This window comes from Pelophylax lessonae (assembly GCF_965119305.1).
Source record: "Pelophylax lessonae genome assembly, chromosome: 4".
Taxonomy (NCBI): Eukaryota; Metazoa; Chordata; class Amphibia; order Anura; family Ranidae; genus Pelophylax; species Pelophylax lessonae.
The window spans coordinates 633,042,363-633,066,362 of NC_138771.1; the positions used below are offsets into that span (position 1 = coordinate 633,042,363).

At 42.4% G+C, this 24,000-nt stretch overlaps 2 protein-coding genes across 2 annotated transcripts in view; both read right to left on the minus strand.

Moving 5' to 3' along the window:
- LOC309552878 (extracellular calcium-sensing receptor-like) overlaps positions 1-7,742 on the minus strand; it is a gene marked incomplete at both ends in the record, with an annotated part of 37,115 nt that extends 29,373 nt beyond the window's left edge. Inside the window, 2 exons of the mRNA XM_082253789.1 lie at positions 2,446-2,595; positions 7,675-7,742. Of these exons, the coding sequence (XP_082109915.1) occupies positions 2,446-2,595; positions 7,675-7,742 (218 nt within the window). The remainder of the gene's footprint in view (positions 1-2,445; positions 2,596-7,674) is intronic.
- Positions 7,743-21,883: 14,141 nt separating this feature from the next.
- Positions 21,884-24,000, minus strand: part of LOC309552880 (extracellular calcium-sensing receptor-like) — a gene marked incomplete at both ends in the record, with an annotated part of 45,320 nt that continues 43,203 nt past the window's right edge. The window contains one exon of the mRNA XM_082253791.1: positions 21,884-22,788. Coding sequence (XP_082109917.1) covers positions 21,884-22,788 — 905 coding nt within the window. The remainder of the gene's footprint in view (positions 22,789-24,000) is intronic.

Here is a 24,000-nt window from a genome sequence, read left to right on the forward strand (position 1 = left end):
TGGCTTTTGATGTAACCACAGACACATACGATCCTACATAGCAGGATCGTATGATCTCTACTGTTACATCAGGGAGAATGACAGACGGCTTTGTTTACATCAGCCACCTGCCTTTCTCCCTCTCCAGCGGGAGATTGTGAGTGGCCGGCGGACATCGGAACCGCCAGTCACTCGCACGGGGACCTCCGTGAACGAGCGGGGGTGAGAGCGTGCCTCCGGCGGCGCGCGCTCGCCCCCTACAGGCTCCTGGGCGAGCGACGTAGTACTACGTCACTTTTCCCAGGAGCGGCTGACTGCCGCAGTAAATGTACTTGCGGGGGTCGGCAAGTGGTTAAGGGAAGGATAGGAAAATAAGTGATAAAGGAGAACACAGGGATAAAATAAGAGGAGGGAAAGGAAAACAATACCATTATTTATAGGTTTCATTTAGACACGTTCCAATACAGGGTAGGGACTAGTAATGAGCTGAATGTACCCGGGTTCTGTTTCAGCAGTTTGGCAAACATTAGATAAGTTCAGATACTGAATCCAAACCTCGTCAAAATCAATGGGAGCCAAACAGTAAATCAAAAATAGCTTAAGGATTTTAGGCTAGGGATTGTCAAACAACTGGCATGGAGGGGGACTGGGCATTGATCAGAGGTGTAACTAAAACCTTCAGGGCCCCGGTGCAAGAAACCATGAAGGGCCCCCCTGGACCCCTGGCTGGGCCCTTCCCTTCAAGCCTGGGGCTCTACCCCCCGATCCTGGGGCCCTTTATTACGGTCCCGCACCAGGACCCTTTTACAAGTTCTGCAGTGGGCCCCCTTACTGCCATTCTGGGGCCTCTCCACGGTGGTGGAATGCCAGGGCCCGGTCGCAAGTGTGACCTTTGCGATCCAGGAAGTTCTCCCACTAGTGTCAGTAGTTTTTATTTTTTGGTAATTTAATTGTATTATTTTTTATCATTTTATTTTATTTTTTTTACAATGTCACTGACTATGACTCTGTCCATTTAGAAAAGGAAGGAGCTGGTAAATTACATATCTGCCGACCCCTTCCTGGTTCTCTATTGTGACACATCCCCTGCAGCAGCCGGCAGGAGAGGGGAGGGAGCACAGTGGGGGGAGGAGGGAACCAGGGGAGCACACAGGAGCCCAGACACAGCCGAACACAAGTGAACTGGATAGGAGGAGTGGCGGGGGCAGCATACAGAGGAACCAATCTCCTCCATTTTCCTTCTGCAGCTACAGGAGGAAAAAGGGGGACAGGGATTTCTCCACATGCTGCCTCCCCCCCCCTCCTATCCATGTGTACAGGGGACCTGCACAAGCCCCCTAGAGCATGGGGCCCGGTTGTAATTTCAACCCCTGCAACCCCTGTAGTTACACCACTGGCACTGACCATGGGGACATGTATTAATGCAAAAAAAAAAAAATTAGATTCAAACAGATGCAGCAGTTACATTTACTTTTACGACATATCAACTTCTATGTTATGTTGATGAAAAAAACAAAATAAAGATTAACAAAAAAAAAAAAGAAGTTATAGCCTTCCCCTACTCCCCTACTGTACTAAAGAACTCTTTTTTTCTGTCTGTATTTGTTGATGGAGGCTTTCCCCTAGGTAAGGGGTGGGGAACCTATGTTCGGGGGGCCGTATGCGGCCCTCGAAGTCATTTGGTCCGCCCCCCCGTGCAGCTGAGTCTGTGTCTCTCAGCTGATCTGTCAGAATGGAGCCGATTCTTCCTGTATAGTTGAGTCACAGGCGAGTGAGTCGCAGACGAAGTGATATCACATGCACTCCGCCTGTGACCAATACAGGAAACATCGCCTCTTCCTCCAGCGCGGCCCCGCTGCTAGCCAGCATTTCCCGCCAGCAGCAAACACAGCAGTACCAGCCAGAGCCAGCAGTACTCACAGCAGTACCAGCCAACTATACCTACCAGCAGTACCCGCCAGCAGTTCTTTTCAAAATTTACCACCACAAAGTCGACTGCGCTCCAGACTGACCGACGCAGACCTGGAAAACCAGTTGCGAGTAGCAACATCATCAATACCAGCTAACATCACACACCTCACCAAAGAGAAGCAGTTGCAGCCATCACATTAGGGGTGAGTTAAATGTTTGACCAAATATAATAGGCACATTTTTAAGTTGATAATTTTGTACGGCCCCCAAATGATTTTATAAATACCCAAATGGCCCTTGGCAGAAAAAAGGTTCCTCACCCCTGCCCTAGGTGAACACAGAAGCCAGCAGCACATGTGAGAAGAACCACAGGTCCAGCAGAACCATTGCAGAAAATAGGAAACTGCAGGCTAAACCGTGGAACATCTCTTCTACTATTACAGACTGCATTACATGTACTGTATTATAATTTTCTCGCTGGATATACAGAAATACATGATATGTACCATAATGATATTCTCTACGTATTGTATTCCACGTACAATAAGGTCTTACATGGAGCAGATGTCTGGTGGAGGAGCCTCTGTAAACATGAATTTCTTGAATAGTTTATCGATATGGAAAGGCAACAAAGCCCCAATCAGGATATCTCCATGGCCCATGTCTCCAGAGAGGTTGGAGGCACTCAGTCCACACCCTGTGCCACTGCAGTAAGAGACTGGAATGAGGTATGAGAGGAAGAGATGCCACAAGCAGCAATAAAGATGTGACTTCAGCCTGCATGGAGGAGAACAAATCAGTGCATTCTATTAAAGGGAGCACAAGTGTTTTTTTTATTTTGTAACATTATCTTTATTTGTTATGGTCAAAGCAAAAAAACACAAGAAATGTTTGTTTGTTTTTTGTCAGCTATTTTGTTTTGCATCTAAATACTTTGTATTCTCATTTCTAACTAATAGGTGACATTTTAGGATCATTTTTCACATGCATCATACACTCCTGAAGAAGGGGGCAATTGCCATGAAATGCATTGAGTCTCTCTCTGTTCCCCTCTAGTACTCTTTTTTTCTTTGGCATATGAGACACTTTGTGGGTTATCCCAGGAACCATCTTTATACAAGTAGTTGTAAAGTCTTGTTTAGAAAAAAATAAATAAAAAAAATAACAAACATGTCATCCTTACCTCCTCTGTGCAGTGGTTTTCCACAGAGTGGCCCAGATTTTCCTCTTCTCAGGTCCCTCTTTGGCTCTCCTGGCCCCTCCCTCCTGTTGAGTGCCCCCACCGCAAGCAGCTTCTATGGGGGCACCTGAGCCGAGTCACAGCTCCCTGTGTCCATTCAGACATGGAGCTGTGACCTGGCCCCATCCCCTCCTTCTGCCTTTACAATCCCTTTAGCCTTCTTCTCACACCTTTATTTAAAAGGTTGATTATGTAGGTAGTATAGTTTGGTTGGTATTTTTACTCAAGATTAATTTTTCTTTTTTCCCCATTTGATCAAGCAATTTCACAATTATATTTGCTTATATCCTTTAGAATCATCTTATATTGTTGAAAGTGATGGGAGGGCTTGCATCTTGGATCTGTTTTTAATTGCTTTTATGTGGTTAGGGTTGTTTTTTTTGCAGCATGTGTACAGTATGTCACAAATCAGGATAGGTGTGGCTTTTTTGCACGTATAAATGTTTTATTTTTGTGCTCTTCAAATGGTTCTGTTAGCTAATAAATAAATGATTTTCTAGCAAATGTAGCTAAAGAGGCTAAGGTAAATCTATTACTTGGCTCCTCTTTAAACATTGGAGTGGTGTGTGATTATTTTTGGCTGTTCTAGGTCTCTCTTCCTGCAGGGTCAACTATTTCTCCTTGCCTTCTAGTGGATTCTAGAATGTAGTGGGTTGGAGGAGGCAGACCCTTGGTCTGAATATTTGTGTGGTCTCAGCCATTTCCTGGAGATGAAGCTTTACTAGGTGTTTAACCGGTTGCCGACCGCCGCAAGCACATATACTGCGGCGGTCAGCCCCGGCCAGGCAAAGTGACGTATATATACGTCACTAGCCTGTCACTTGCTTGTGAGCCAATAGCAGGCGAGCGCTCGCCCGTGGAGGCGCGCGCCCGCCCTGGCTCGTTCCCTGGGAAGTCCGTGCATGTGACCGGCGGACCCGATGTCCGCCGGTCACTCGCGATCGTCCTCCGTGAAGGGAGAAAGGCAGGCGGCTAATGTAAACAACCTGCCTGTCATTCTCCCCTGTTTAGGAATGGTGATCATGCGGTTCTACTATGTAGGACCGTTGATCACTGTTCCTACACCAGTAGCCAAGTCCAATCACAGTAAGAAACACGCCCCTAGGGACACACTTAACCCCTCCTTCCCCAATAAAGTTAACCCCTTCCCTGCCAGTGTCATTTTGCAGTAACAGTGCATATGTATAGACTGCAGTAATGTCACTGGTAACCCCAAAAGTGTCAAAAATGTCAGTCAAGGGTCCGATCTGTCCGCCGCAATGTCACAGTACCGCAAAAAAAAAAAAATCGCAGATCGCCGCCATTACGCGTTAAAAAAAAACACCAAAAATGACAGAAATCTCTCCCTTAGTTAGTAAACGCGATAACTTTTGCGCAAACCAATCAAAATACGCTTTTTGCGATTTTTTTACCAAACATATGTAGCATAAAACAAATTGGCCAAAAATTTTAAAAAAATTTGATTTTTACTTTTTTTTGGGGGGGAATTTCATATACAAAAATGTGAAAAATATTGTTATTTTTGCTAAATTGACGCTCTTTTTTTGTTTATAGCGCAAAAAGTAAAAACCGCACAGGTGATCAAATACCACCAAAAGAAAGCTCTGTTTGTGGGGAAAAAAAGGACATCAAATTCGTTTAGGCACAGCGTCGCACGACCGCGCAATTGTCCGTTAAATTCACGCAGTGCCGAATCGCAAAAAAGGCCCTGGTCAGGAAGGGGGTAAAATCTTCCGGGGCTTAAGTGGTTAAGGAGGGCACAGATAGTTTGATGCCTGGAGTAGCAAGGTTCTTGTCCAGGAGGAGAAGTTCCCAGCCTGAAGGGCTGTAGCCCTTCTGGGCAGTCTAGCTAAAGTATGCAGGAGTTCATCAAGGTCCCAGCTCAGTGAGAGCTGGGGGGCTTATTTATTGGAAGCCACATCAAGGCAATTCACTGAGGATTTGGCCTGGAGACTCATAGAAGAATTGACTGACCAATATTGGAAAGAGGCATCCAAGTATATTGGGACATTGTGAGTATAGACCCAGATATAGGATCCTAGTGATTGTTCGCTTCTTCAACCCCTTAGGTGTCTGCTCCAGTGCTGTTGAATTGGTACCTTTCCTTTGCTTTAACTCCCAGGGTTGCTCTCCTCCTATTGTTTGCCAGGAGGGGAATTACTGTATCTTGAAGGGTGTAAACAAGGCAGAACGTGTCCTCTGGTTTCTTTGCGCACTAAATCTCAAAGTATCTCAAAGCTCACTCTGCACCCCAACCAAGTTCAACGAGCATTAAAGCATAAAAAGACATCCCTTGCCTGGTCATTGAAATATGAGACTGTCCAAGTTGTTGTGTGCCTGGCTGCTTGTACACCCAAATGGGAAGAGAACCTGGGGCAGATTAGAGGGGCCTGCGTTACACATATATTTTTTTTATAAGATGTCATTGTCGGCAATAATATAGCATAATTTGCTAGAATTGTGTTGGTATGTGTTTACAAAAAGACAATAAGTGAAAAAGAAGCCCTCTCGTCAACTCTGTCTCTATCAGGTATGTGACACTGTCCTGGAGACTATGGTCAGGGGCTGACTGGCAACCTTTGGTGCAGTGAATCAGGATCGCTCCAACTATCCCTCTTCCCAGCCTCCTCCTGGCCCCCATTCCAGGCTGAAGCTCAAGTACTCTCTACCCACTGGCTGAATCTGGGTTCCTGACCTTGCCAGCAGGGGGCAGTTGAGGGGAGCTGGGATAGCTCAATCTGGGCTGGCCGGTGGAGGAGATTCTCCAGTGGGGCATGGAAATGGCCTCTGCTCAGACACAGTTTACACCATCCATGCTGGGGGGGGGGGCTGCGCTCTGTCCTTGATTTCATCCCGCAGTAGGTCAGTGGTGGAGACTTTTTACTTCTCTTGACAGGGAATCCTTTAGACATGTCTGTGGCAGAAGCAGCGCAGCCTTTTTATGGGGCATCAGAGCAGCCATTGCCCCCCCCCCCTGCCCCCTGGCCCAGTCCTCCCCCGACTATGATCTTCTGTAAATCTGCCCAAAGAGGGGCACAGACTAAAATAAGAAAATGGCAGATATTCCTTCTCATTCCTACGCTATCCAACACTGGAAGAAAATAGTAAAGGGACACTAATGGCCCATTCATGGTTTGGCATCATTATGTGTGAATATTTTTCATGTGTTAACATGCTTTGTGTTAAGACAGCCAATGAATGACCAACCCATGCACCTGACATGCACCATTTTCAGCCATACAGTGTAGTGTAATACCTTGTGTTTTTGTGCGATGCATGTGCGTTGGAGCAGTGTTTTGGGATGGCATTAAAAAGAATGTCACTGTGATGCAATAACTCATGTGACATCTGTTTTGACGCGTTTTGGCACATTGCAAATCAGCAGTCGCTGATTGGGTATTCTGACAGTCCAAAGAAGCAAAGAAACAAATCACCGCTCAAAGTGCTGACAGCTGGGCCAGTAGGATTCCCAAGTAAACTGTAGTAGTCTGCAAGACTGGGTGCTCACCAAGGTCCGCAACCTGAGAAGTCCATATGCATGTAGAAAGAAAGTGGCACTTCCAGTCTCAGGAAAGTAGAAACTTGAGTTTTATTTCTTCAAATCAAAAAGTCCAACATCGACATGTGCAAGACAAACAGGATAGCAGCAAACGCGTTTCACACCATGTGCTTATCATTGCTTCATTGCATATTCATTGCAATGATAAGCACATGGTGTGAAACGCGTTTGCTGCTATCCTGTTTGTCTTGCACATGTCGATGTTGGACTTTTTGATTTGAAGAAATAAAACTCAAGTTTCTACTTTCCTGAGACTGGAAGTGCCACTTTCTTTCTACATGCATATGGGTATTCTGACAGCCAGCACCCGCAGCATAACAGGAGATTTGTCCATAGCGTTAGATTGTTTTTTTTTTTGTTTTTGTTTTTTTATTTATTCAGCCCGCAGGCTAAACAATAAAAATGTAACAGTGTATGGCCATCTGAGATACAGTACCAACAGCTAAAAGTTTTAGCATAGAAAACATGTTTCTGAAAAAAGCAATATACTTAGATGAAATATGAGTGACATAACAGATAAAAAAAGTAAATAAGTTAGATAATGGTCAGTGGTAAATTAAGTAAAAAAAATCTGAGATTCTGTCTTTCATGAGATACCATGAAGTAGTTAATGTACCCAAGCTGTCATAAATCCTGTCCCTAAGGTTAAAGTAAATGTAAACCCAATCAGTAAAATCCCATGTAAGCTTTCTTTATATTAATGTCATTTCAAAAAGTTTTTTTTCCCAATATTTCTTAACCACTTCCTGCCCGCTGGACTTGATATGACGTCCTGGACTTTGACTGGAGATATCTGGGTGATGGGTGCACATCATTCAGACATCATTCAGATATCATGTTTTTTCTGCCAGCGATTCCCTGCACTGTAGAAACAATCATAGCGGCTGTTCAGCCGCTTGATTGTTTTACAGGCAGTGGGAGGGGACGTGCAATCGGCGAGCGATAGGCGAGCCGGAGAAGAAATCTGCAGGCGGCAGAAATTTACCATAGGGAATACGGCAGATCAGATGGTCCCCGGCAGTATCTATAACCTTCGAAGGCCGGGCGCGACATTATAAACACTGCCATGTATTCGGCTGAAAAGGCTGAGATCGCTTTTTTTTTTTTTTTTCAGTCTTTCCAGGCAGGAGGAGAGATGTGGGGCCTTTTTAGATCCCAGATCGCCACATGGAAGAAAAATATATTTAAAATATATTTAAAAAAAACATTTTTAATTTACCCTCCCAAATATATTTGCTACAATTTTGGCTATTTCTAAAAAATTTTCCCTAAATATATTGGAAATATATTTTTCTTCCATATGGGCTTTGTAAAGAGGACCTGTCATGCTCTATTCCTATTACAAGGAATGTGTACATTCCTTGTAACAGGAATAAAAGTAATCAAAAAAAGAAAAAATTAAAAAGGGAAAGTGTAAAAATAAAAGTAATCAAAAAAAAAACATTAAAAGGGAAAGTGTAAAAATAAAAGTAATCAAAAAAGAAAAAATTAAAAGGGAAAGTTTAAAAATAAAAATAAAATATACAATTAAAGAAAAAAATGTTAAAGTGCCCCTGTCCCCACGTGCTTGCATGCAGAAGCGAATGCATACACATGTCGCGCCAACATATGTGAACAGCGTTCAAACAAACACATGTGAGGTATCGCCACAAATGTTAGAGCGAGAGTAATAATTCTAGCCCAGGACCTCCTCTGTAACCCTAAACAGGTAACCTGTAAAAATGTTTAAAGCGTCGCCTTTAGTGATTTTTAAGTACTGAAGTTTGTCGCCTTTCCACGAGTGTGCGCAATTTTAAAGCATGACGTGTTAGGTATCTATTTACTTAGCGTAACATCTTTCACATTATACAAAAAAAACGCTTTTGGAAAATTTCTGCGCAAGTACCATGTGACATAAAAAGTTGCAACAACTGCCATTTTATTCCCTAGGTTTTCTGCTAAAAAAAGATAAATAATGTTTGGGGGTTCTGAGTAATTTTCTAGCAAACAAATGATGATTTTTACATGTAGGAGAGGAATGCCAGAATTGGCCTTGTATGGAAGTGGTTAATCTGCAGCTTTCATTATAGTAACACCATGACATCAACAAAACCCATCATAGTATCGGGAATTTAATTGTACAAATGAGGATGAATTTTAGCACACAATTCTACATACAGTATGTATAACAAGGGAAATAGTCAGGATAAGACTACAAAATGTTTCAATCAGTCTATAGAAATGAATAACAATTTGGATCAAGGGTATCTATATACTATATATAATACAAAAAACACGTATAAATTTCAAAATATGAAATAAAAGATGGGCAGACTTGATGGACCATTTCTTTGTCTTTCTTCCATCACTTTTCTATCTTTTCTATATCAACAAAACCCATCAAAGAACTAAGGACATTAATTGTACAAATGAGGAATTGTATCCCACAACTCTATATATGTATAAAAAGGAAAATAATCAGGGTAAGACCACAAAATATTTCAATCGGAGTTGAAAGGATAATCAATTTAGATCAAGGGTTGTACACAGTAGTGCTTGATGTTATATGCCATTATTTTATTTTTGCATTTTATATATTTTTTTTACAACCTAAAAGTTTTTTCAAGAACATATAGAAATAAATTACTTTGGATAATTTTATACACATAAAGCGTTGGATTTATGTGGGAAAATATACCCGAAAGAAGTTAAATTTAATTTTTAAAAAATGTTGTGACATAAAGCTTTGCATTGTATATGTTTTTTTTTTTTAAAACCTAAAAGTTTTATCAAGAATATATCGAAAAAATTACTTTGGATAATTTTATACACATAAAGCGTTGGATTTATGTGGGAAAATATACCCGAAAGAAGTTAAATTTAATTTTTAAAAAATGTTGTGACATAAAGCTTTGCATTGTATATGTTTTTTTTTTTTTTTTTTAAACCTCAAAGTTTTATCAAGAATATATCGAAAAAATTACTTTGGATAATTTTATACACATAAAGCGTTGGATTTTTATGAGAAAATATACCTGAAACAAGTTAAATTTAATTTAAAGAAAATGTTGTGACATAATGCTTTTTGTAAGCTTTTACACAAATTGAACTTACTCTTTTGCCCCCACCCCCAAGGTAGGTCTAGACCATCCTCCCCCTTCAAATTGCTATACTTAATCTTCCCTAACGGACTATGGCATTGCTTATTTTTCCTTTGCTGGCTTATTAATCAGATTCCCATTCCATGCATGTGCTGCAGCTAGGCCCCATGGACTAGCTATGGGTCCAAACTGTGTGGACATCAGATCAAGAAGCTGGTAGAGGAATATAAAGAGCACTGTGGTCCTCAGAGCAACATGTATCTAATGACAATGCACCTGGCTAACACTACAAAAAAACAACAGAAAAATTGGCAACATATCCCATTTCTACCAGCTAGGTCTGTAAAATACAAGCCAAATGGTAACCCTACCAATGGGACACATTCAAGGTTTGTGAGCGTGAAGCTGTACCTATTCAGGTTCAATGCAAAGCAATGTCTCTGAACTAGTCCATACCAATCCAGACCAGGAAAAGAGTCAGACTTCCATTGCTGTAGGACAGAGTCCCTTTAACATTTTTCCACATTCCCTCCATTTTCCCATAGCCAAATGATAGGTTACCTCATTTTTCCTTATGGCGTGCGGTGATCTGTATGTCCCTGTACATTATTCAGCCTTTATATAAAAGAAGGATAATTGCAGCTGTTGGTTGTAATTCCCTAATTAGCATGTCATTATATTTTTCCTGCAGTAAAACAGCAATTATTGATAACAGTTTTATGGATCTGAATATTTTCCTAGAGGAGGTGTCCCCAGAAGGATATACTCAACTAAACTCGGTTCTTTACAACGCCATAAGCCTTAAAGGACGGCTATTGCAAAACATATTTTATTCTTATATTGTTTGCTTGATAACAGCTGTTAATCCATGAAATCAGAATAAAATTTAATGAGTTCCTTTTGTTTTTCCTAGAAAATTTTATTGAAAAGTATGAATGGTGTACAATACAGGCGTGTAAACAAGCATGGAACATATGTGAATACAACTTATACATGTTAACAAAGAACATAACATTTCAACAAGTTTAAGAGATTACAAATTCTAGTGGTAGTAAATACATGGGCATACAATAACTATCAAGTGGAACATAGTACTCTGAGTATGATACGTCTTCTATTTGAGACTAAAATATATCACATGTACTTCTTGGAAGACAGCTTAACAGAGGGGGATTAATGAGTGTCGCAGGGGTATACTGTATAACAGAAGATATGTTTCGCCAATCAGTCATAAGTACCCACAGGTATCGGGACCACTTATGTATATTTTAGTGTTCAGGAAAGGTCATGGAATTGGTGGTATTCGCCTAACAGATAAAAGAGAATAGAAAGAGGATCGGGGAAGAGTAAGGGTCAGCAAGGAAAAGGAAAAATGGAGAGGAAGAAAGAGCTAGCGAGGGGGGGGGGAGCCAGGGGGATCAGGTGAGGAGGGGGGGTGTATGATGAGTATCTAAGGGAATCCAAGGAGCTCAAGGAAGTTGGCAGGAAGGGGGGGGGGGGTCCGGTGGGTTCAACCCCCCCATTCCTATCCCATCCAAGCACGACCATCACCTTTTTTTTACTTTCAATAATTTTTATTGAAATATTCAAAATAGACATACAAGAGAATAAAACATAATGAACAATGTGAAGGAACATGAGATAATGGCAGTGTATGGTGGAGAAACATTTGACCTGTCGCGGTAGCATAGGACATGAATTATGCATAACGTGGACTAACTGTTACTTACCAGAACTGTCAGCAGGAAAAGCAAAACAGGGTTATAACAAACAAACAACGACACAGTGAACTAAGTGTCTATAAGAATGTCAGCAGGAGGGAATAAAATATCTGCTGTTAGACCAAATTGACCAGTCTCTGTGGAACTTAGGGCCTGTGAGGGTCGAAAAGGCATAGGCCCGCTCTAGGGAGAATTGGAGGTTAACTTGTTTCAATGCTTCCAAATGTGATGGAGCAATAGGTTGCTTCCAGCATCTCGCTATGATAGTTCTGGCTGCGATCAAGATATGTGCTACAACTATACGCATATGGGCTGGAAACGTGTCTAGGCCCAGGAAGAGGAGTGCTAAGGCAGGATCCGGTTTACAAAGTATACCAGTAGTGTCTGAGATAATTTCGAATATCCTTCCCCAGAAGCTGGTCAACCCCCTACAATGCCAAAAGACATGAGCAATCGTGCCCACCTGGTCGCAGTTGCGCCAACAGAGAGGGCTTTGGGTATCGTAAATTTTAGATAGACGATATGGTGTTAAGTACCAACGGGTAAGGAGTTTCTGTGCCTGCTCCCAGTGGGATACACACTTGGATGCTTTAAAAATAGCTTGAATGGCTACTTGCCATTGTGTGTCCGAGAACTCTTGTTTGAGTTCTCTTTCCCAAGTGACCATGTGCGGCGATTTCCTGAATATAGCCTTATGTTGGATGGTGTTATAGAACATGGAAATGCCTTTTTGGGGGCAATTGGGGTATGTGAGGAATTGCCATAATTGAGATGGGAGGGAAACGTCCAGTGGGGCATCACCTTTTTTTTAAATTGCACATGTAGTACTGGACTTACCAGACTTAGTAGGCTTGTGTCTATAAATGGAAGCAACTTTTCCTTGTGTAGTTATTATTATATGTATAATTATACTGGATTTATATAGTGCCAACAGTTTGCACAGTGCTTTAAAACATAAAGGGATACAATACAGTTACAATACAATTCAACACAAGAGAATTAGGAGGTCCCTGCTCACGAGGGCTTACAATCTAATAGGTGGGGCAAGTAGTATAAAAGGTAATAGCTGAGAGAAGGATAATCAGATGGTGAAACTAAAAGTCCAGTAATTAGGTGGAGGTGGGATGGGCTTTCCTAAGGGATACACTTACAGGAATCATCTAAAGGAGGACAGAGTAGGAGATAGCCAGACAGATTGAGGTAGGGTGCTCCAGAAGGTGAGGGACACCCTGAGAAAATCTTGGAGGCGAAGATAGCAGGAGGTGACAAGATAGCTAGAGGGCATGAGGTCTTGGGAGGAATGGAGAGGTAGGTTTAATTGATTCTTTGAGATGAGGTTGGTGATGTAGCTCAGGCCAGGGTTGTAAATGGCTTTGTATGTTGTTGTTAGTATTCTGTATTATTGTTAGGTGAGCGGAAGCCAGTGGAGGAATTGAAAGTGGGGGGTGGTGGACACCAAGCAGTTGATGAGGTAGATGAATCTGGCAGCAACATTCATGATGGACTGAAGAGGGGAGTTAGGCCACTGAGGACAGAGTTGCAAAAGTTGAGGCAAGAGATAATTGTGAATGCGTAGCTTGGCAGTTTAATTGGTTAAGATGCAGCATAGTTTGGAAATGTTACGGAGATAAAGTCTGTACAATTTGGATGGTGATTGGGTTTGTGGCTGAAAGGACACATAAAAGTCTTTCCTATGGTAGAAATACAGTAATTTTATCTAAGGTTATTTACACATTGTTACAATATTCCAAGCCAGGTTAGAACAGTAAAATGATCGGCACAGAAGAGCTAATCTTAGCAAAGGGGTGATGCTTTGGGCACTAAATTGTATGCTTTTACAGCAGCCTTTCTCAACCCTTTAAACATAGAGGAACCGTTGAAATAATTTTTGAGGCTCAGGGAACCCCTATTAATAATTGCTATATCTATAGCACACAGTACATAGTCATTGGAAAAAATGCTCCTTACATTGGTTGTCAGTGGATAGAATGTTCTTTACATTGGTGGTCAATGGGGTGAGTTCTCCTTCCATTGGTGGTCAGTGGAAGAAATGTTCCTTACATTGGTGGTCAATGGGGAGAATTTTCCCTATGTTAGTGCTACTCCTGTGGGAGCCACAGGGGATGTTGTCTTTGTTGTTTTTATTTTTGGAGAACTTGGATAGGGATGAAGGAAGTGATGGGATTCTCCAAGAATAAAAACCATGTATGACTGAGGACTTAATCTTCTTAAAGTTTAAGTAGTAGTAGTTGTAGAGCCAGTAGAGAAAGTAAAGTGTTAAGTATCTGGACAGAGCTCTTCAGGACACCAGCCAGACCCACAGCTGACTATAATTAGGCAGCTAGAGCACAAGGTCCCCAAGATATGTACAATGTCTGTACACACAAGTATAGTAGAAGTGATGCCACATCCCAAAAAAATGTATAAAACATAGATGCCTTTAAAATCCCACTGTTTTTTTAAGGGGATGGAGAGTCCTTCCTTTCTTCCCCTTTTCAGTTCTTTGTCTGTACACACAAGGCCCAAGGACAGATGGATGACTCATTCCAATCTTCTAAAAGAGGCCCTCCAGTGATACCAGACAGATCTGTGGCAGACTGCTCCCCTCAGTCAGCTTCCTCTAAGCACCCAGGTCTCTGCATTCTTCCCTCAGGTCACCCACCTGAGACCTCCACATGGTAGCCTGTGCCTGAGAGAGCAGTGTGCCCCCTTCAGGCTGGACTCCTCCACTCTGGGATAAGACCCAGAGCTCTGTGTGCTCTAAGAATAAATACAGTCTCCCAGCCCACTTTTAGAGCCTGCCTCTCTGGGATAGGCTGGGACTGTATCAATGTTCTATATGCAAAGCTTCACTCCTATCATCCAGAAACTTCTCAAGTTGCCTGGATACAGAGGGTGCTATCCAGCAGACTAGCAGCAGTGGAGCACACAGATCAGGCCTAACCAAACAATTGTTAATCACTGAGCACAGTGAGCCAAATGATGCTTTTATCTAGACCAGCATTACAGCCACACGGACTACAGTGTGGCAACTAAATTTACCTAACCAAAACAAACACTAGCACTTATCTAACTATCCTAGCACCTACCTAGGAGGGTGCTACCCGTACATTTGAGGTCATTTGGAGGAATTCCCCCTTACAGGTACTGTTGCTAAAAAGTTTATAGGTATCGGAGGTTACTCATCTGAGAGGCAGACATTTCTGCTTGTTCAAGCAACCTCTGGAGGAACCCTAGGATTCCACTGAACTCTGTTTTAGAAAGGCTGGACTACAGGATCACGTTATGTATATTCTTCACCACATTTACTTGTAGACAAAGTTGTACAGCAAATGTGACAGTGACATGTTGGGCGGAACAATCTGTCCCCACTGACAAGGAGGAACACACTGAGGATACCCATTACATACAATGCAGAAACCCAGCTCCTGGAACTTTAGGATTGGCCATACACAAGTCATTTTTTTTTTTTCATTTAACTAGCATGTTGAGTAACAGAAAAAGACTTGATTCCCCAACCACACACTCGTTGTGGATGGGGGAATCTCTCCCGCTAAACAATTGCATTCAAGCAGTGGGGAGAACTCCCCACTGTCAGAATACACTCATCAACACCACTGGCTACAGGTGCAGTTTATCCTCTTGGCTGTAGGTGGCACTCTGCAACTGACAGCTGTGTAGAGGGGATGGAGGTTGAGAGGTGCTTTGTTCCTCTGAAGCCTCTCTAGGTGTCATCAGGAGAGGGGTCGTCTGATTGGCCCCTCTTTAGTGAGGGCAACAGTGCTGTATCCTGGCCTAGGCCAACAAGGCCCAGGCCTAGGGCGGCACTTTGCAGGGGGGCAGCAGAAAAAATATTTAATTATTTGTATAATGACTATGGACTTCCTATTTATTATACAAATAAGTGAAATAATCCTATAATTACAATCAGTGGCAGCAAACACAAGTCCAAATATCTTAAAAGAGTAATCTTACTAATCCCATGACATAAGGCTGTACTAATGGGCACTGATGGCGCTGCACTGGTGACCACTGATGAGCCCACACTGATATGCTGCACTGATGGGCAGTAAAAAGGCTGCACTGATGAAGCTGAACTTATGGGAACTGATGAAGCTATGCTGATGGGCACTGATAGACTGTGGTTGCGGTCTGTGGTTTACAGACGACAGGGTGGGTCATAAACAGGAAGGGGTGTGGCCTTTACAGGAAGGGGTGGGTCATATTTAAATTAGGGGGTGCACAAGTTTAGTCAGGCCTAGGGCAGCACAAAACCTAAATACGCCACTGGAGGGCAATGCTATAAAATAGCACATTCCCACTGTTGTTGGCAACCATATGCAAAGTGGATAGTTTAGTGACAGGATCTCCACTGTGATAGGGCGGTGTACTTGGTGCTAGGGAGAGGATCTGGTCGAAGAGGGATAGTGCAGGGATACCATGTCTGGCTCCCCCATCTGGCAACTCTAGACAGTTAGGATAAGGACCTTCCTATCAGTTTACTAAAGGCACCTGCAGCGCTCTTCTGCCTACCAGACACCCTTTTCATCAGATGCTGTTCCAGTAAAGTAAGCCTACCAAAAGTGTCCTCCCAAATATAGAGACTGTGTTAAAGTGGGAGTAAACTTCCATGCATAATTTTTACCTATAGGTAAGCCTATAATAAGGCTTACCTATAGGTACTGTAAATATCTCCTAATTGTGCTCCGTTTAGGACATATTTACTGTAGATGATATCCCCCGCGCTTGTGCTCTGAAGAAACTGAAACCTATGCCGTAATAGACAGCTCCCACCCGCATGCGCAGGAATGACCTCACCCGCAAACACGGAAGGAAAACTGTTTGAAGATGACAGTGCTTTCAACGGTGACAGCACGCTGCTGGAGGGCTTCATTCTAAGGTAAGTTTCACATAATGACTTTGCCTTGCAGGTGTAAAAATTAAAAACCAAAACCGCTACCGCTTTAAAGTACCATCAATGTTGTTCGGAGCTATTGTACCTGGGTTGCCAGTAATATTGAGGTTCCATTGCCATATTGTTTGGAATTGTAAGTGAGCACCTTGCCGCTGCCTTCCACATGTTATATGCTACTGATACTTTTCCAAAATGATAATTGTGCCACCTGCATTGGTCTCTGTGTACCTTTCCTGTACCTTTCCTCTATCTTGGGTACCAATCAACTGGCCCCACCCACAGGCAGTGGTAATCAAAAGAACATTTCCCAATAGGCTATACATTGATAGATTGAGTTGTGTACAACCAGCCTGCCCATACATGGATTGAAATTTGGCCAGTCCCTGCTGAACCAGCCTCATTTCAGCTTAACTCCTTTGTTAGGACAGTGTTCAAATATAGTTTCCAAATGATTATGAGATATGCCAGCATAGTACAGACATGACTAAATATAAAAAAAAAAATAAAAAAAAATGTAGGCAGCAATATGTGAATGACATGTGGTATTATCACAATTTGGCTGCAAATGCAGAAATACTCTTTGCAACAAGTGTAAAAAATACAGAACACATTGATTTTATTGTAAAGTGAAAGCAGCAATGAAAACCAGGAACATTACTGGGGGGGGGGGGGGGGGGGGTTCGCAGAAAAAGTGTTTAAAGAGAATATGTACTTTGCCCATTCAGGGCTTGTACTTACCTTCCGATTGCTTCCCAACATCTTGAAGCAGACTTCGCACTTTGTTTTAACTTTGTTAGGTTACTGTGGCGTTTTGGCCAGACAAGTCAATAAACACCCAGAACAGCATACTCAAAGAGGCACTGGGAACATTCATATTTGTATGTGTTGTCAGATTTCAAACAAGCTCAACAGCCCAGATGAGGTGGCTCCCACCCAGCAAGGCTTTCCTCGATAGACACCCAACAGTACATCAAACCAGAAAAATACAAAAAAAGTGCCAGATAAAAACAGCCATCACATTGCAGGGACAACACCTCTCTTCCTTCATCATGGCTCAACACGGGATAACATTTTGGTGGACTTAGAGAAAACAGTGACTTTACAGATCAATATATGAAATAGTATTGAACTCTCTTCCTGAAGGAATAAAATGAAAGCAGTTTCTGAGCATCGATTGAGATCAATAGGCAGATAGTCAAGTCAGTAAGCAGACCTTGCTTGTAGTGCAAGGACCACTTTAAAGCAGAACTGTGCCCAGGCTATGTTCATATATATATATATATATATATATATATATATATATATATATATATATATATATACACACACACACACACACACACACACACACACACAGGTATATATTCATAACAAACCATAAATAAGCTTGAAGACAAGCCTACCCTGACCTCTGTAGTTCCCAGTACTGTAGAAAAAATAATCCTCAACGTTAACAGAAGCAGTTCTTTACTTTTCTTGTGCACATCTAATATAATAAAGTCCAAGTGTCTCTGTGTCCAGTCCCTGTGTCCGTGGGATCTGCGCTACTGCGCATGTGCCCCACGGACAGCCGTTGGGACTTGGAGCGCAGAGACTTCGGGCGGCCGGGCGAAACTGTTGAAGCGGCGGGTGTGCATGGGCACGCGGCGGGTGCGTGCTCGCATGGACTTACTGCTAAGCAGCAGCATCCGTTACAAGTGGCGGCGGGCGAGCGATGTCACGCGAGAGCCACTCGGTCAGCTCTGCGCGTGTCCCCGATGTTGCTAGGGCAACAGGGACGCAATGCGCAGAGCTGGCTACGTCATGCTGCTCTCGCGTTGTTAGAAAAAAAGAACGAGATAAGGGGCTCTCGCTTAACTGGAACAAGTCTGTTTTTACAAATGTTTGACCACATATGTTCTAGCACCCATTAATTTAACCGGCTTAATGTCTAGTACTCTATATTTACATTAAAAATTAGAAGGCTAACAAGATGCCAGTGCCAACCTCAGACCAACCTCAGACCAAACCCCAGACCAAACAGGAATAAACATAACCACCAATCACGTTTAACTTCCGTAAAACTAATAGGGGTATATGCTAATGCCAGGAGCCTAGCTAATAAAATGGATGAGTTGGAAATGTTAGTACATGAGGAGGACATAGACCTAGTGGGAATAACAGAGACTTGGTTCGACCCCTCACATGACTGGCTGGCCAATATCCAAGGGAGGACAGGGTAGGAAAAAGAGGGGGAGGGGTATGTCAAGAACAATGTAAAGGTGATAGAGAGGAGTGACACTACGGAAGGGATGAGCATGGGTTTAGAATCTGTGTGGGTAGATCTCCATAGGGAAGGTGAAAAGGGAAAAGTAATTGTGGGGGTTTGCTATAGGCCACCTAAACAAGGGGAGGAGGTAGAGCTGGAATTTTTAGCACTACTGAGTAAAGTGGCAAAACTGGGATCAGTCATCATATTGGGGGACTTCAATTATCCTGACATTGACTGGGAAGAGGGGACTACACACTCACAGAAGGCCCGTCTATTCACGGAAACCTTACAGGATAATTACATGTCACAGTTGGTGGACTCTCCGACTAGAGAGAACGCAGTCCAGGATCTATTGATCACTAATGACCCAGACCTAATCTCGGAGGTAGGAGTCCAGGACAACCTGGGCTCTAACGATCACAGGATGATCACATTTAGTGTAAATAACAATATAACAAGGCAAGTGGGGAACATAAGAACCCTAAACTTCAGAAGGGCAAACTTTCCAAAATTGTACTCATTGATGGAAAGGGTAAACTGGGACGAAACCCTGGGATCCGTGACCGCAGAGGAAAATGGGAATGCTTTAGGAACATATTAAGCAAATGCATCTTGCAGTGCATTCCTATGGGAAATAAATTTAGAAGAGACAAAGCCAAACCTGGCTGGCTAAACCGTAGTGTTAAAAAACTTATTAGGGGAAAAAAATTGGCCTTCAAGAAATAAAAATCAGAGGGCACAGTATCGGCTTTCGAGCAATACAAGGAGGCAAATAAGAAATGTAAATACGAAATCAAGATGGCTAAAATCAACTTTGAGAGACAAATAGCGGAGGATAGTAAAAAAAAACCCAAAGAAATTCTTTAAATATATCAACAGCAAAAAAACTAGGGCAGAGCATATTGCACACATAATTAACGATGATGGGAGGATGGTTACAGAGGACACTGAAAAAGCAACCGTGCTGAATGCTTTTTTCTCGTCAGTCTTTACACAGGAAAAGGAGGGGTACACTGACCATGACTGTATGGTTAGTAATAATACACAGGACTTGCCACTATGGCTAACAGAGGATGAAATCAGGGAAAGGCTGGATAAACTTAACACAAACAAATCACCAGGCCCGGATGGCGTACATCCAAGAGTACTCAAGGAACTCAGTAAGGTTATATTTAGACCACTGTTCCTGATCTTTGCTGACAGTATTAGGACAGGAAATGTACCAGGGGATTGGAGGAAAGCTAACGTGATTCCAATATTCAAAAAGGGCCAGAGGCATATCCCGGGAAATTATAGGCCTGTCAGTTTGACATCAATAGTATGTAAACTTCTGGAGGGGATGATAAGGGACTATATCGTAGAGTTTGCTAAAGACAACAACATCATCAGCAGTAATCAGCACGGGTTTACAAATGGGCGTTCTTGTCAAACCAATCTATTAGCATTCTACGAGGAGGTGAGCTGTGAGCTATATAGGGGCAGACCAGTGGATGTGGTGTACTTGGATTTCGCTAAGGCGTTTGATACAGTTCCCCACAAGCGCTTAATCTACAAAATAAGGTTTGCAGATATCGACAGCAGGGTTTGCTCTTGGATACAGAACTGGCTAGAAGGGAGTGTCCAAAGGGTGGTAATAAACAGCGTATACTCAGACTGGTCTGAGGTAGTAAGCGGGGTCCCCAGGGCTCACTCCTGGGACCAACCTTGTTCAATATATTCATAAACAGCATTGAGGTCAGGCTCAGTAGTTCGTTATCAGTTTTTGCAGATGACACAAAATTGGCCAGGGCAATAACTGCACAGCATGAAGCAGATATCCTACAGAATGACCTGGACAAAATAACGGAGTGGGCAACGACATGGCAAATGAGGTTTAATGTGGAGAAGTGTAAGGTTTTGCACTTGGGGACTAAAAACATAAAAACACAATACACATTAGGAGGGGAGCCCTTGGGGGAATCAAAAATGGAGAAGGATCTGGGAGTTTTGGTTGATGATAGATTAGGCAACAGCATGCAATGTCAAGCTGCAGTTGCCAAAGCCAGCAGAATATTAGCATGCATAAAGAAAGGGATGTATTCCAGAGATAAGACTACAATCCTTCCAATTTATAAAACTCTGGTCCGACCGCATCTGGAGTATAATCCTTCCAATTTATAAAACTCTGGTCCGACCGCATCTGGAGTATTCTGTCCAGTTCTGGTCGCCAGTCCTCAGGAGGGATGTGTTGGAGCTGGAGAGAGTCCAGAGAAGGGCAACTAAACTGATCAGGGGATTAGAGAACCTTAATTATGAAGAGCGTCTGCAATCGCTCGATTTATTCTCCCTGGAGAAGAGACGCCTGAGGGGGGACATGATAGCAATTTATAAATATCTCAATGAGGATCTCAGCGTAGAAAAAAAGCTGTTCAGTCGAAGGGATTGCATGAGGACAAGAGGGCATACAATGCGATTAGAGGAGAAGAGTTTTAACCTCAGGCAACGTGGGGGGTTCTTTACTGTTAGGGCTACAAGATTGTGGAATTCTCCACCACAAGAGGTGGTTTCTGCGGGAAGTATGGTGACTTTCAAAAGACTCTTAGACGTACATCTCATGGATCAGAACATTCAGGGCTATGTGAGATGATTACAGCCACACACACCTACACAGGTTGAACTGGATGGACTATTGTATTTATTCAACCTCACCTACTATGTAACTATGTATATGTAACTCACTGCTAGGAGGGGACAAAATTAAAAAATAAATGTGACAGTTGTTTCACTTTGAGACTTTGAGAATGAACTAATCTAGAGTACCTGCAGCTACAGAGGTCACTTGTTTTAAGGCTTATTGACCACTTGTAAACAATATGTAAATGTAAAAATATTCATAGCCTGGCCATGAATCGACTTTGATGTTAACACCTAAATTCTTCCAGTTAGAGAGGACAATGTGACTTGGTCTCATGCCTCCCCCAGGGAAGGGGCACTTAGGAGCAAGGTGAGAGTGTTTTGTGCTCTGTAAGCTCTGACCGAGAACTTCCACAGAGATTTTTAAAGGTGCTCCAGCAGAAAGTGGGGACAATAGAGGAACAATCCAAATATGAGTACTAGCCCTGAGAATGTTTGCTATCCAGTTACATTTGTAGATATTTGTTAATCTTAATTCAACTCTAAAATGCAAGTTTAATAAAAATGAAACTGTCACATCATGATAATATTACTAGCAAAGATTACATGACAGTTCAGCCTTTGTTCTTTCCCATGAGATAGTCTTTAGAGTTCATGCTTGGACGGAATAATAATATAAAGCTTTTAGGGAGAAACATGCAGATCACCAAAGCCCAGCTGGATGATTGGATGGCAAAGATCTCCATGGCAACAGTGTACTTTCCCCTGGCACTCAGGTATGCAGGGATGAAGGATATCCAGACACTGAGAAAAGCCAACATACTGAAAGTGATGAACTTGGCCTCATTGAAGCTGTCAGGCAGCCTCCTGGCCAAGAAGGCAACTACAAAACTTACAGTGGCCAGGAGACCAAGATATCCCAGCATACACCAAAAGGCTGTGGGGGAGCCTTCATTACATTCAACAATGATAATCCCAGGTTGAGTTTGAACATTTTTCTCTGGGAACGGAGGGGCAAACTTTACCCAGAGGACACATAAGGCAAACTGAAATAATGTACACATGATAATTATCATGAAAGACACTCTTGGGCTGGTTAGTTTTTTAAGCTTACTGCCTGGTTTTGTTGCCATGAAGGCAAAAACCACCATGACAGTCTTTGCCAAGATACAAGAGACACAGAAGGCAAAGGACATTCCAAAAGCAGCTTGGCGTAGAAGACATTTCTCAGGTTGGGGGTATCCAATGAAAGCTAAAGAAGAAAGGAAGCAAAGACAAAGAGATACCAGAAGAAGAATGCTCAGATAAAAATTATTGGCCCGTACTATGGGAGTTTTTCTGTGATGAAAGAAGAGTCCTAATATATAAGATGGGATGCTGGAGGAGAAAACACTGCTGGCAGTCAGAGCGGCTCCCAATGGTTCTTCGTAGGACAGAAATTCTACTTCTTTATCCAAACACTTGTCCTTCTGGAGATTGGGCCACTGATCCCACGGACACTTTGTGCATTCATGAGAGTCTGCAAATTGAAATGAGACAAAATAATACCTGAAAACAAATGCTAATCTCATGGTTGTACCTAAAAAAGTGTAACAAAATTGGGTCCCTGGGCCTTTTTATCTCTAAATCTACTTGAATCCCAATGCTTTTTCATCTTTTTTTTTATTATTTCTGTGGTATCTCAGTATCACACCTTATACCTATTTGCATTTGTAATGTACCCTATAGTAATATTACAAATATACAAATAATACAATATACAGTACAAACATACAATACAATATACAATAAATACACAAATAATACAAATATAGTATATTTGTAATGTACCCTATAATGTTCACTTAGTTGCAAATTTGGATGAATACATTTTAATTACATTGGGTTTGTGGGGATAAAATTGTAGAAAAATGTGAAAAAAGTATATTTTTTTTCCTTCATGGGGGCGGGGGGGTCTGGATCTGAACAAAGGAGAGCTGATCCTGCCCCCCCCCCCCCCATGCAGCTTTTCAGCTCTTCAGCAACAGATCACTTGTAATAGCTATCTGTATCTGTTACTAGCTGTAATCAGCCAGCAATAGATCACTACAACAGTAGTAACTGCAACATCTCTGACTGAGCCTCTAAACTGGCTGGAGGTGGAACTGTGACAAGACTATAGGTATTTATATATTAACAGATTCCTAGAAAGCTGTAAATTTGCTAGAAAACAAGCAACCCCTGTCCTCCGTAGCTCCAGGCACAGCAGCACAAATAATTCTCAAATTTTACAACAGTACTAGTAAAGTAAATGAAGTCAGATTTCAGCATTCTGCATTGTTCTCTCCTCTCCTGTGCACCTGCTCTATAATTACATTATAAATTGGAAGGCTGGTAGACTGGCAAATCACTGCCGGGAAGAGGAGCTACTGAGAGAAGGTGTGTCAGGAAGGGCATGCCAGCAGACAAGATGGCTCCTTGGGGCAGATTCCTGTTCATGGCTCTTCACTTGCATGTAGGAGATGTGTACATGCTCATGCCCAAGCGTGTGCGCATTCGCACGCATCTATGTAAATTGGAGTGCATAGAAATGCGCATAAATTTATACAAGAGCCACTGGCCAGTGCTCAAGATCAGTTCTGTCTTGTCTACAGCATTCCCGTGCAAACCTACAAACTGTTACTCTGCATCTGTCTCCAGTTATTGACCTGGCTTGCCTTGACTACTCCTGAACTCATCCTGCACCGACCCT